Source organism: Ambystoma mexicanum, chromosome 4q (genome assembly GCF_040938575.1).
Source record: "Ambystoma mexicanum isolate Mex_15411 chromosome 4q, UKY_AmexF1_1, whole genome shotgun sequence".
In the NCBI taxonomy this organism is placed as follows: Eukaryota; Metazoa; Chordata; class Amphibia; order Caudata; family Ambystomatidae; genus Ambystoma; species Ambystoma mexicanum.
The window spans coordinates 983,329,836-983,343,092 of record NC_090928.1 but is presented as its reverse complement, the minus strand read 5'-3'; the positions used below and the strand labels follow the sequence as shown (position 1 = coordinate 983,343,092).

At 52.0% G+C, this 13,257-nt stretch overlaps 1 protein-coding gene across 6 annotated transcripts in view; it reads right to left on the bottom strand.

Moving 5' to 3' along the window:
* RPS6KC1 (ribosomal protein S6 kinase C1) overlaps positions 1-13,257 on the bottom strand; it is a 1,976,431-nt gene that overhangs the window by 1,492,645 nt on the left and 470,529 nt on the right. Inside the window, exon 1 of one of the 6 annotated variants that reach the window (XM_069608551.1) lies at positions 250-432. The exons of the other annotated variants lie outside the window; for them this stretch is intronic. Coding sequence (XP_069464652.1) covers positions 250-393 — 144 coding nt within the window. The 5' untranslated portion in view covers positions 394-432. Of the gene's footprint in view, positions 1-249; positions 433-13,257 lie in introns of those variants that run through there. 6 annotated transcript variants of the gene reach the window in all.

Genomic DNA, 13,257 nt, shown 5'->3' with positions numbered 1-13,257 from the left:
AGAAAGCAATTGTGGGGAAAAGCATGAATTAGACAAATTAAGATCTATTACCGCCACATCAGATTCCACTTCAATTGCGGACTCTTCAAGTGTATTCATTTGTGCTGTTGGTGATACATTATCTAATAGGCTAGTGTCAGTGATTGTGTTAAAGTCTCTTGGCTGTTTACCATTTTGCTCAGCATTATCATAATCAACATTTTTCTCATTGATAGAACTATCACAATAAGCATGAATGATAGCATTTACCTTCCTTAAAGATGTTTTTCCTTGCATAGAAGTCTTTGTACAGGGCGGATTGATATTTGCTGTCATACTTGGAAGACCGTTATTTACGGAAGATGATGGAATTGCCATGTGTGCTTCTTTGCAGAATTTACTTATGTCCATCATGGTCGAGTCTTTAAATCCAGGCTTTAGGGATTTAGGTTTTCGCAAGATCTGCGGGGTTGAGCAATTTTGGTTAGAGAAGCATTTTTGGATGTCCACTGTTACAGCCCTAGAAGCGGTTGTTCGGGCCTCAGCCATAAGGCCCTTCGGCATGCCAGTTTTTAGTGTTGAACACACCACGTTATTTGCCTTTATTGCTACACTCCAGCAATGGGCGTGGCTTAGACCCAGTACAACAAAAATGCCAATTACAAGCGTTTAGAGTGATCTAAAATAAAAGTAAAATAGTGTATATAAGTTAGATTGTCATATAAGTCTGACATAAGTCTTTTAAAGGTGTTTTGCAGCAGGTAAAATACCGTAGGCAATCCAAAATTGAGGCTCTCAATACAGCATGCACGTGGAGCTCCGGGCAAAGAGGGACTTCACGAGCTTCCTCAGTGCATTGCTACGCTCCAGCAATGGGCGTGGCTTAGACCCAGTATAACAATAATGCCAATGACAAGCGTTTAGAGTGCTCGTAGGCAATCCAAAATTAAGGCTCTCAATATAGCATCCATGTGGAGCTCTGGGCAAAGAGGGACTTCACAGGGCGCCCTCAGTGCACACAAAAAGCTTCTAGTTTCAGGCCTGCCTACGTAAATGACATCATAGTTATTCAGGGTTTCAAATGTTCTAGAAGTTGCTTGGAATCACGTCTAGCATCAACCCATTACGTTTCGGCATGCCCCCTGTAGGGCTTAGTATCAAATGCCTTCCTCAGGGTGAATTTTTAACCCCTTTTCTTCCCCTGTGTGGACATTTCTCCCCAGTGATATTAGACTGCCGGATTTCTTCCAGGCCTCTTAGGAAGACCCACCTAGACGGACACGAAAAGTTGGAATAGAGCAAAGATTCCGGTGGACGAGATACTGCATTTGTCAATTGCTCCTGCAAGTCTGCTTCCCAGCTATGCCTAGTCTGCTCAGCATATCCCCCCACCCAGAAATTAATAACTCGTAAATTCTTGACACTGCATGCCCACCCTCCGAAATATCATAAAATGTTTCTATTCTTTCATCTTCCTGTAGTGCCCTGCCTGTGCCCGTCCATTTCTGCTTTAGCTTGGTGAGGACAGAAGCATTTCTTATATGTTGTCCATCGCTCTACCTTCTCGTAGTAAGTCTCACACTGTCACTATACCCAAGGGTTCCCAATATTTCCTTACATTTAGTCTTAGTTGTGGGTCCACTGCTTTTAATGTCACCAGTGAGATCTGGGGGGAGTAGGGTGTTTCTTTCTCTAGAAAGTGACAAGCCCTATGCCACATTGTCCAACCTAGCATCAACAGCAGCGGGGGTTTCGGGACTTGCAGTGCCTCAGTCCATAACACCTCCCTCAAAAAGAACGGGGTGCATGCTGGCTGCAGCAACCGGTTGTCCTGGGTTTGCTCATCCGACAGCCAAATTATGACAAATTGCAGCTGGGACGCCACGAAATAAGCCTCAAAGTTGGGCACTTTTACACCTCCTTGATAGTACAGCCTTTGCAAGTTAGCTAGTGCCATTTGGCATCCTGAGTTATGCCGTAGGAAGCTATGACATATTGTGTCGAGTCTTTTGAAAAAGCCTTTGGGTATGTTGTACGGGACATTAGTGAAGAAGTGCAGGAGCCTCGGGAGCACCACCATCTTTAACAACGCTATCCTCCCTATAACTGAAAGCAGCAATCTGGCTCAGAAAGTCATGGACTTCTCAATTTGATCTACCGCTTTCATTTTGTTCTCTAAGTGTTCTGTTTTATGGTCACGGAAGATATCCACTTTCCAGTATCTAAATGAGTCCACTTCCCAGTTGATCAATTGGCAATGTGTTCCGGGGGTTCCCCCTATTCTCAGCTAAGGGAAACTAGCATTATTTCTGTACGTTAATAGTAATACCAGATAGTTCAGCAGAGCGCTCGAGCACATCTAAAATATATATTGTAGTTTGGTTTCTGCGTGCGGCAAGCATAGTAGCATATCATCAGCATATAGAGAAGGGAATAGTTTCTTACCTGTAACTCCATTTCTCCAGCATTGGTATCTTTCATGGATTCACATGCTTAGAATATTCCCCGTCGTCAGGCTGGGAATCCCCGGTACATTATATAGACCCTTTCCCGTAGGAAAACTTTTTCGACGCTTATGCGTCCTATCCACCTCGTTTTGTATCATGCGTGCCCGCGCCGTCAGGACGCCATGATATAAATACAGGACCCGCCCCCGCGCTCCCTCAGATTTCGGCCCCCAAAGTAGTGGGGGAACCAGTTTGCATGGCCAGGGGAGGCAGGCGGGCGCATGTGAATCCATGAAAGATACCAATGCTGGAGAAATGGAGTTACAGGTAAGAAACTATTCCCTTCTCCAGCATTGGATCTTTCATGGATTCACATGCTTAGAATAGATTACATAGCAGTACCATCCCGAAAAGAGGAGGTGTGTATGCAAACTCACATACTTTCCTCACAATGCCAGTTCTCTATGGTCGTGTACCCATCGGCAATAGTTAACATAGAGAACGAACAATATTCAATCATAATTGCAACCAGAACTAACCCCTCAAGCGGGGCTTACCTTATTGGAATAGGTGTCGAAGCACCGCCTGTCCCATCCGAGTATCTTCGGCATGTTGTTGTGACAGGCAGTATTGGCGGGTAAAAGTGTGTGTAGCCGCCCAGGTAGCCGCCGTGCAGATGTCCCCCAGAGGGACTCCAGACCACAGCGCCGTCGACGATGCCGCCGCTCTAGTGGAATGAGCTCTTGGGCGTCGCAGAAGAGGCTTCCCAGCCTTGGAATGGCAGTACGAAATTGTAGACGATACCCATCTTGACAGTCCTTGCTTTGAAATGGCTTTGCCTTTAGCACCCAGACCATAGGCCACGAACAATTGCCTCGTTTCCCTGAAAGGTTGCGTGCGATGAAGATAAAACTTGAGAGCCCTCTTCACGTCTAATGTGTGTAACGTGCGCTCCGCTCCCGAGCATGGCTCTGGAAAAAACGTAGGTAAGACAATAGAGGAATGTTTATGGAACACTGAAGGCGCTTTCGGTATGAACTGTGGGTTAGTGGCAAGGACCACCTTGTTCTTAAAAAATCTTAAGTATGGTGGGTCTACCATTAGAGCTTGGATTTCCGAAATACGTCGGGCTGAAGTGATGGCCACCAGGAAGGCCAATTTCCAGGACAAAAACTTTAGAGACGACGATGACATTGGTTCAAAAGGAGGTTTCATAAGAGACGCTAACACCAGATTGAGGTTCCACACCGGAGGAAATCTCTTCTCGGGAGGGAAACTCCTGAACAACCCTTTAAGGAAGTGCTTAATCAGGCAGTCGCTGAATAATGGTGCGGAATGTCGTTGACGTGTAAACCTGGAGATGGCGGCCAGGTGTACTTTTATCGACGACACCGATAAGCCCTTTTGAGCTAAGAACAGCAAGTATGGAAGGAGCTGTTCCGGCATAATCGACTTCGGAACCAAATCTGGTTGATCCCCACACCACTGACAGAAACTCCTCCATTTGTACGAGTATGAAGTGTTTGTGGAAGGTGCTCTTGCCGCTTGCAGAATACGACACTCCTCCGGAATCGTTAGCTGGCCAAATTCGGCGAAGTCAGGAGCCAGGCCGTCAACTTGAGGCTGTCCGGGTCGTGATGCCAGACGATACCCTCCTGTCGAGACAGAAGGTTGGGGATCTTCCTGACCCTCATTGGCTCCGCCGCAGCCAAGTGCAGCAGGTCTGAGAACCACACCTGTCTGGCCCAATACGGGGCTACCAGAATCACCCGACATGGGTACTTGAGGATCCATTGCAATGTCCTCCGGATAAGAGGAAAAGGAGGGAATGCGTACAGGAATTGTTCGTCCATGGGAAGGAGAACGCATCTCCCAGTGAGCCCTGCTGAGGCCATCTGCTTGCATACTGTGGGCATTTTCTGTTGTCCTTCGTCGCGAACAGATCGATGGAAGGATGTCCCCACTTCTTGAATGCATGTTGTAGTTGCTGGTCGTTCAGCACCCATTCGTGAACCTCGTTCATTTCCCTGCTGAGGGCATCTGCCTCCACATTTCTCACGTCTGGTAGGTGGAACGCCAAGATTAGCATGTTGTGTTGCAGGGCCCAATGCCAGGTTTTCTGTTCCTCCGTCGACAGGGACCTGGAACGTGTTCCTCCTTGTTTCCTTAAGTAAAACATTGTAGTCGTGTTGTCCGTCATGACACGCACCACAGAGTCTCTCAGTTGAGGAAGAAAAGATTTTAGAGCCCACCGTACTGCTCTCAGTTCTAGCAGGTTGATATGCAGGGAGGACTCTTGTAACGACCACCGGCCTTGTACTTGTAACGTCTCCAGATGAGCTCCCCATCCGATCAGCGATGCATCCGTCGCCACCGTCTTCTGGAACTCCGGTTCCACCAGAGGCATTCCTTTCGTTAGATGAGTAGAAACTCTCCACCAGCGGAGTGCTTGTACCAGTTGTTCGTCGATGACCAGTCTGTCGGACCAGCGACCTTGGCTCTGCATCCAACGGTCCGCTAGAAATTCCTGGCAAGGTCTCATAAACAGACGGCAGTTGTTTATCAATGGAATGCAGGACGACATGGTCCCTAGCAGGGACATGTATTTGCGCACCGACACCCTGGTACCGCATTTCCATTCCGACGCCTTGCTTTGTAGCTTCTGTATTCTTTCGCTGGATGGTCTTACAAGGCTTGTGTGCGTATGAAACTCCGCTCCTAGAAAGACCAAGGTCCTCAAGGGCTCTACGGAGGACTTGCTGAAGTTTATCGCGAAGCCCAGTTCCTGTAAAAGGGACATCGTGGCCCCCAGACTGTTTCGTGTTTGTTCCATGGACGAGCCTCTGACCAGCCAGTCGTCTAAATATGGATAGACATGGTGACCGTCCTTCCTTAAATGGGCCGCTATGGGGGCCAAGCACTTGGTGAACGTCCTGGGGGAGGACTTGAGACCGAACGGGAGGACCTTGAACTGAAAATGCTTTTGCCCGACGACGAACCTTAAATATCTCCTGTGTCGTGGACGTATTGGGATATGAAAATATGCGTCCTGAAGATCTAGCGACGACAGATAATCCATGGGTTGCACTGACCTGATAACCTCCTGGAGCTTTAGCATTTTGAATTTTGAGCTCTTTAGCCATTTGTTGAGTACCCTCAGGTCGAGAATGGGCCTCCATTTTCCATTTGGCTTCTTGACGACGAAGAACCGGGAATAAACCCCTTGTCCTTCCTGTGCCACAGGAACCCGTTCTACCGCTCCTTTTTGTAGCATAAGCGCCACCTCTTGTCTTAGACCTCGAAGGTGGGGCTGGGCCGAAAACACTGGCGGAAGACTTGGAGGCTTGTTTTTGAATTGCAGCGCATGACCCATGCGAACCGTGTCCAGAACCCATCGATCTGTGGTGATGCATTCCCATTGGTCGATATGATGAGAGACTCGACCCCCCAGGACGTTCCGAAGGCCGTCATTGGTTGCTGGTTTGCTTGTCCTTCGTCGACAAGGGACCCGAGCCTCGTCGTCTGGAGGCTTGATAATCTCTGCCTCTACGTGCCGACTGGGATGCCCGTCTGTAGCCTTGTGAGGAGTATGAGGGCCTGTTAAATCCACGGTCCCTAGAGGCTCCAAAGCGGGAGTTTCCGGAGGCGCCCCTGAAGGGGCGAAAAGAGCGAAAACCTCTACCTGTCTGGAGGGCGCCAAGAGAGCTAGCGGTATCCGTGTCTTCCTTCATCCCCTTCAAGGCTTCATCAACCTTGTCTCCAAACAGATGTTCTCCTTCACATGGCATGTCTAGAACTTTGTACTGGACTTCAGGTCTAAAAGTAGTACATTTGAGCCACGCTTGTCGACGAAGTACTACGCCATGATTGATTTGTTTGAACCCCGACTCTGCTAGGTCCACCGCAATATTAATTGCATGGTTCGAGGCCTCCTCACCATCCCGTACTAGTAACATGGCTGCTTTGCGATGTTCTTCCGGCAGGTGTTCTAGGATAGGGGCTATTTTATGCCACATCTCCCTATCGTAACGCGATACAATCGCCAAGGAGTTGGCTGCTCTTACCGTCGTGGCGCCGACTGAGAGCACCTTTTTCCCCCGAAGGCGTCCTGTCTCCTTGCCTCGCTTTCTGGAGGGGTTGAACATTTTTGCTGTACTCTGGCCTTCCTAGCCGCTGCCGCCGATACCACAGAGTCTGACAGTGGCTGTGATGTTAGACATTTTGGAGTGGACTCCGGAGCTTTAAACTTTTTCTCAATACGCCCCTTAATAGCCGGTTCCGAGAACGGATGACGCATCGTCTTGAGGCCTTCTTGCCATACGTGGTCCAGGATTGGGATGGCAAATACCGATTTCCTCCTTTGACCCATGTGATCAAAAAGAAAACAATCTTTCTTTTGCTCCTCAGGAATTAAGCCGAACTCGGAACACGCTTTCCCCATCATTGCATCGAAGGCTCCCACATCATCCGGAGGAGATGATTGTGCCTGGCTCCTCGTAGACTCTACCTCTACATCCGAATTCCATGTTGGGTCTCTCGACGGTGACAGGGAGATGTCCGACCCTGAATCACCTCGTATAGAATCGGACTCCGATAGCTCACCCTCCTCCTGCACTCGAGGACGATCCTTCACCACCTGGGAGGCCGAAGGGCTTTTGGTCGTCGTGCGAGCTGCTTGAGCTTGTTCGTCGACGGAAGGTGCAGAAAACATCGACGATGAAGTGCCAGGCTGAGGGATCTGCGTATCCAGACGCTGCAGGAGCTTCTGAAGTGTATTAAGCACATCCAGAGACAAAACCGTCTGGGGGGTCAGCAACGTTGAGGATAGAGGGACCACACCCCCACTCGCACTCGTCGTCGACGTATTGGAAGGCCGTAGGCCCAAGTCCGACGGCTGCATAACCATGTCACCTTCTCCTTCCACCGACGACCCCGGCAAGGCCGTGTCTTGCAGCAGGACCTCAGGGGGGGCCGGTTCACAAACCTCTGGCTGCCAGGCCATAAATTGAGTCCCCGTCGACGAAGGAATCCCCACCGCTGCTGCCTGAATAGTAATCGGCATCGTCAGCGATACCGGGGTCGACGAGCCAGTCGCCGGCACCGAGCCTTTAGACTTCGTAGCCGATTTCGTTGCCGACTTCCCTGCTGAAGCGTCTCGACTCACGGAAGACCTAGGACGGTCCTCTGAGGAGGATTTTGATGCCGCTTGCCTCTCCGTCTTAGAGGATGAGGAGGAGGAGGACTTTTTGTGTGATGAGGAAGACCCAGCATGCTTCCCCGCATGCTTGTCCGCAGGGCATTTTTCGACAGGCCTCACCTTCTTCGAGGGAGGTTCCGACTTGCTCCTGGAGGCCGTGGAGCCAACTTCTGATGCTGGATAGGCACCCGCTCCGTCGTTAAGCCAGTCGACCAACCTTCTTTTCCGGTCTTTAAGGGTTTTTTGGGAGAAACCCTGGCATATCTCGCATGTATCCGCCGTGTGGTGCGGGTGGAGACAGTAGATACAATCCATGTGGGCATCACCTTCATAGACTTTTTTGAGTCCACATGTCGCACAAGGACGGAATAAAGCTTTTCCGGACATATTTTCTTCAGAACGTAACTTCGCCGAAGCGAAAACACAACCTAACTTCAATTAGCAGTAACCGCGAGGATCCCACTACTTTGAAAGACGGTTGAAATCTGAGGGAGCGCGGGGGCGGGTCCTGTATTTATATCATGGCGTCCTGACGGCGCGGGCACGCATGATACAAAACGAGGTGGATAGGACGCATAAGCGTCGAAAAAGTTTTCCTACGGGAAAGGGTCTATATAATGTACCGGGGATTCCCAGCCTGACGACGGGGAATATTCTAAGCATGTGAATCCATGAAAGATCCAATGCTGGAGAAATCAAATTATCCATGCCACATACTGCTATGTCTGCATCCTGGTAATCCTTCCTAAAATACACTGCTAACGGCTCTAACGCCAGTATAAATAACACAGGCGACCATGGGCAGCCCTGCCTCGTGCCTTTCTGTAGCAGCCATCGATGAGATGTGTGTCCCTGTCTTGACCCTCGCCATTGAGCTGCTATATAGTAGCCGTACCCATTTTATGTATGTGGTCCCCATGCTGAAACGCTTCAGAACCGCCAGCAGCCATGGCCATCTAACCGAGTCAAATATCTTGACTGCATCAAGCGAGGCCACAGCATAAGGGTGTGGACTCTTATTGGTATGATCAATAATATGGTGTAACCTCTTCAAGTTGCAAGTTATATTCCTGTCTGGGACGTATCCCGACTGATCCGGGTGTATAAGCTTAGCTATTGCTGGCTTAAGCCTGTTGGCCAGTAGAGCTGTCAGTATTTTCCCGTCCTGATTAAGCAGCGACAGGGGTCGGTAAAATCTGCAGTCAGTGTCTGGCTCTTTGGGCTTCAGCAATGGGACAATAATGGACTCTTGTAATGACATTGGTAGCGTGCCTGTCTCTAGCCCTTCGTTCAGCATCGCTAGCATCAGGAGTACAACATCCGCCATGAACTCTTTATAAAATTCACAGTGTAAACCATTCGTCCCCGGGGCTTTACCAGTCGGCAACCCTCTAATAGTAGATTCTAGCTCCTCTCCGATTATGGGGGCCTCTAGTGTACCTGCTGCCTCTGCATCCAGCTTGGGGAGATCTTTCTATGCAAGGGCTTCTTCTATGTCTGCCAACTGATGTCTCTGAATATAACACCTTGTAATACTCCTGAAAGCATTTGTTTATGCCTCCTTGTGTCCTACAAACCTCCCCATTTTCACCTGCAATGTCACGTATCATGTCTTGTTTAAACTCACTTTTGTGTAGCCAGGCAAGCAAGCGTCCCGGCTTGTCCCCTTCAGCGTGTTGCCTTTCTACGTATTTCTTATAACTCAGCTTGCCCAATCTTTCCCAGTGCTCCAAACATTCCAAATGCAGGCAGGTAACTTCCTGGGCCCTCTCCTTGGACGTGTCTCCTAAGCAGTCTATGGCTTCTGATTTGGTATCCGCCTTTGTAAATCCCTTTCTATTCTGGCTTGCATTCCCTTTGCTTTAGCCATCAAAGTCCCCCTGATCACTACCATAAAGGCTTCCTACAGCGTGCCTGCCATTTCGACGCTCCCTGTGTTTTTTTAAAATAGTCCTTCACCACCTCTCTCAGGTGTTCCCGGAACATCGGGTCTCTTAGGGATTCCCTTCTCAGCTTCCAGGTCGGTATACATGCCCTGGGGGGCGGAGGGGACTGAGGAGGAAGTTCTGCCATGTGATCACTAGGGGAGCATAGTCTGATAGCACACAAGCTTTGTATTCAGCTAGGTTGAATTTGCCGATCTCAACCCCGGTGAAAACATAGTTCAGTTTGGTATATAGATCATTGGGGGCCGTGTAGTGGGACTAGCCCCAGGCTTGTGGGTGTAGGGTCCTCCATATGTCACACAAATTGAATGCATGCAGCAGTGTAATCAAGGCTTTAGTTGAAGGGCCAGATGTATACTAATTGACCTTTTCACAATTGACCTCAGGAGAATTGACCTCAGGAGAACTGACCTAATTTAAAAAGGTCAATTAGGACATATATGCGGGTGGAACCCCCCGCCCAATCCAAAACCCCTGCAACACCCCCACCAATCCCCTTGTATTATTGCAAGGCGTAGTCCAGGTATGCAGTAATAGTGGCTGATGCTCCCTGTACTGTGCCGCCTTTCCGAAGTTTTCTTTCCTCTGTCTTTGTAATTTAAAATCCATGCTACAATGGGGCGCTGTTGAGCAGCCAAGCAAGATGGCCGCTTAGCGTCGGAGCTCCGTCACCGCATACCTAATCCTTGCTGCACCAGCACGAATCCGGTCCGCCTGCTGCACGACACGACAACGATTCGACTAGCGGCGCTGTCCGCTATATTCTCCCGCAATCCCGAGTCGAAACGGCGCCCGGGACCCGAACTTCCGCGGCCCGGGGCCGTCCGAGGCCTCCCGGATCCGCTACGGCCCAGCCACCGCCGGAGGGGGCAGCGGCTCCGGGGGCCTCCCGCCCCGCTGACCGCGGATCCATTGCCCCGTGGGCTTCCCTGAATCTACATTGTCGGGAGGAGCTGTGGGTCCCGCTCCTCCCGCGCTACAGCCCGCTACCGCCAGCGAGGCCCCCCCGCGAGGGAGACTGGCCTTGCTGCGGCCTCGTGGATTTCCTGACTGCCGCGGCTTGTGGCGCCTGGTGGGCCCCCGCGCCGGACTGAGCGGCGACTCCGCGGGAGGAGGACGGACCGCTCGCCCGCTCTCGCTGGTGGGGGAGCCGGGCGACGGCCCCCGAGAGGGCTGCACGACGCATCTCCGGGACACCGCTGCTGGGAACCCCCACCTCTCCAGCCTGCCACGAGGATCGCCCTGAAGCACTGCTGCCGCTGTGGGCCCACGTCGAACACAGCATTCCCGGAGGCCTTGAGGTGGGTGCTTGGGCGCTGTCCTCCCCGACGCCTCCCGGACTGGGCCCCGGTCCCTTCCGGCCATAGCTAACTCCGCTTGGGGGTCTCCCTCACCTGCTGCTGGGCTCTGCCCCCACCTGCTTTCTCCACTTTGCGCTCAGGGCCCGGCCTGGCACCCGGTGGCCGCATAGGATACGCGCGGCCCTTGGGCTCCCTGGACGATCGGGGCCTCTGCCCCCCGCGAAAACTACACCGCCCGGGACCACGCATTCCCCCTGCCAACCTACACCACCTTGGTGGCCACGCTGTCGCCCGCCCCCCCATCCTACGAGCGCACTGCTGGCTCCCCTGTGCCTACAATACTGGGGATTAGTGGCTGCGGTCCCGCCTTCGCCTCATCCACCGACTCCACGGCCGCTGCCCGTCTCTGACTCTGCCGGAGTCGCTGGGAACCCCCCACCACAACAATGTCCAACAGGGCGCGGGGCGCCAACAAGGCGGGCGCTATGGACAAATTTACCAAGCCAGCCCATCGAGCGGACCCGGCGTCCTCCTCCGCGACACAGGAGGATGGCGAGACACTCCCGGACCCCCCGCAACCAGACCTCGCTACCATGATGGAGTCCATGGCCAAAAACTTTGCTTCCTTCCATGAAAAGCTGGACGATATTAATGCTAACGTCGCCTCCCTACGCGCCCAAATCGACCAGCATGGGTCCAGGCTCACGGAAACAGAGCAGCGGATAGGGACCAACGAAGATCACATCCACACCCTCCAGACCACGGTCTCAGAGCTCGTCCGCGACATGAAACAGGTCAAGGCCAAGAACGATGACCTCGAATCGAGATCACGGCGGAACAACATCCGAATAGTGGGGGTTCCCGAATCCGCACTCAAGGGCCGCATGGAGACCGCTGTTGAGCAGCTCATCAAGGACCTCCTGGGCACCCCTGAGCTCTCCCCGTTCTTCACCGTTGAAAGAGCGCACCGCTCCCTGGCACCCCGCCCTAAGCCCGGAGACTTCCCCAGGCCCATCATCGCTAAACTACTCAGCTACAAAGACAGGGATCACATTCTCCGCCTGGCCAGTGAGAGGGGTGAACTTAAGTTGGAATCCCAAGTCATCAGAATTTTCCCTGACTTTTCGGTGGGAGTCCAGATGGAGCGACGCAGGTTCAGCGGGGTTAAGAAGATGCTGAGAGATAGGAAAATTGAGTACTCTATGCTCTTCCCTGCCCGCCTGAAATTTATCCACCGCAACAAGAGCTATTTCTTCACGGTCCCGGATGAGGCCGTCAAGTTCATCGAGGCTCAGGTCCCCCTGGTGAATCCGCCTGAGGAACGGATGGACGACGACTGACGCCATAATTTCTAGGCTCCTCCGCTGACCCTGGGTGGAGGATGGGGCCATGCCGCGGCTCTCCTGGCGTGGGGCGCCCCCCCCCGGTCATCCCACCGGCCGGCCGCTTAAGGCCCCCGCCAATTTTGCAAGTATTTCCCGCCCTGGGGGTGCCGCCGCCTTGTGCTTCATGATTCCATGGCCGGACCCAGGTCACTACCCCAGGGCCAGGGCCGCACCGCTGTCCACGGACCTGCAGTAGACTCCACTTCGTCCTTGCTATACTGAAAACTGTGGTTATCCGTTACCTGTAACCTCCACTTAAATTGTCTAACGATGCTGGTAAGAATGTGTATGTTGACATTCACTCAAAGTCCTATTATGGGTGTGCTAGACGGCAGCATCAGCCCCCATTGCAGCTGCAAGGCCGTTGATGGCAGTAAAGTTGTGTTCGAGCCCCCGTTGGGCTGCCTTCCAGGCGTTGCCGAGTTGGGGATGGCACGCAGTTTCGCTTCAGGGTGGTTGCCTATACACTGCTTGGTATCACTGGGCAGTGAGGGTGGGGGGTGGGAAAGTTGGGGTTTGTTGTTTGCAAAAAGGCGGGTTGGTCGGGACCGGTGCGACAGGGCGGCAGGCCTGCTGCATCACAGTGCTTCATTTTAAGCTCAAAGTGAGAATACACGCCTGGGATGTCCCTTAACTCATTATTATGGCTATTAGAATATTGACGTGGAATGTACGGGGGCTGACCAACTTCACCAAATATCGCAGAATTGCGGCTTATGCACAAAGGCATGGGGTCAAGGTTCTCCTGCTGCAGGAGACTCACGCTAAGAAACTCCTGGCTTCAAACCTCGCACAGTCCTGGGGCCCCAACAGGTACTATACTCAGTACTCCACTCAGTCCAGAGGCGTCCTCACTCTCATCCACAAATCAATCAGATTCACACTTCACACATCCCACATTGATCCCGAGGGCAGATTTGTGATCCTACACTGCTCATTAGCCGGCGAAGAATGCCTGCTTGTGAACTCGTACGCTCCCAACATTGATTCTCCCGACTTCAT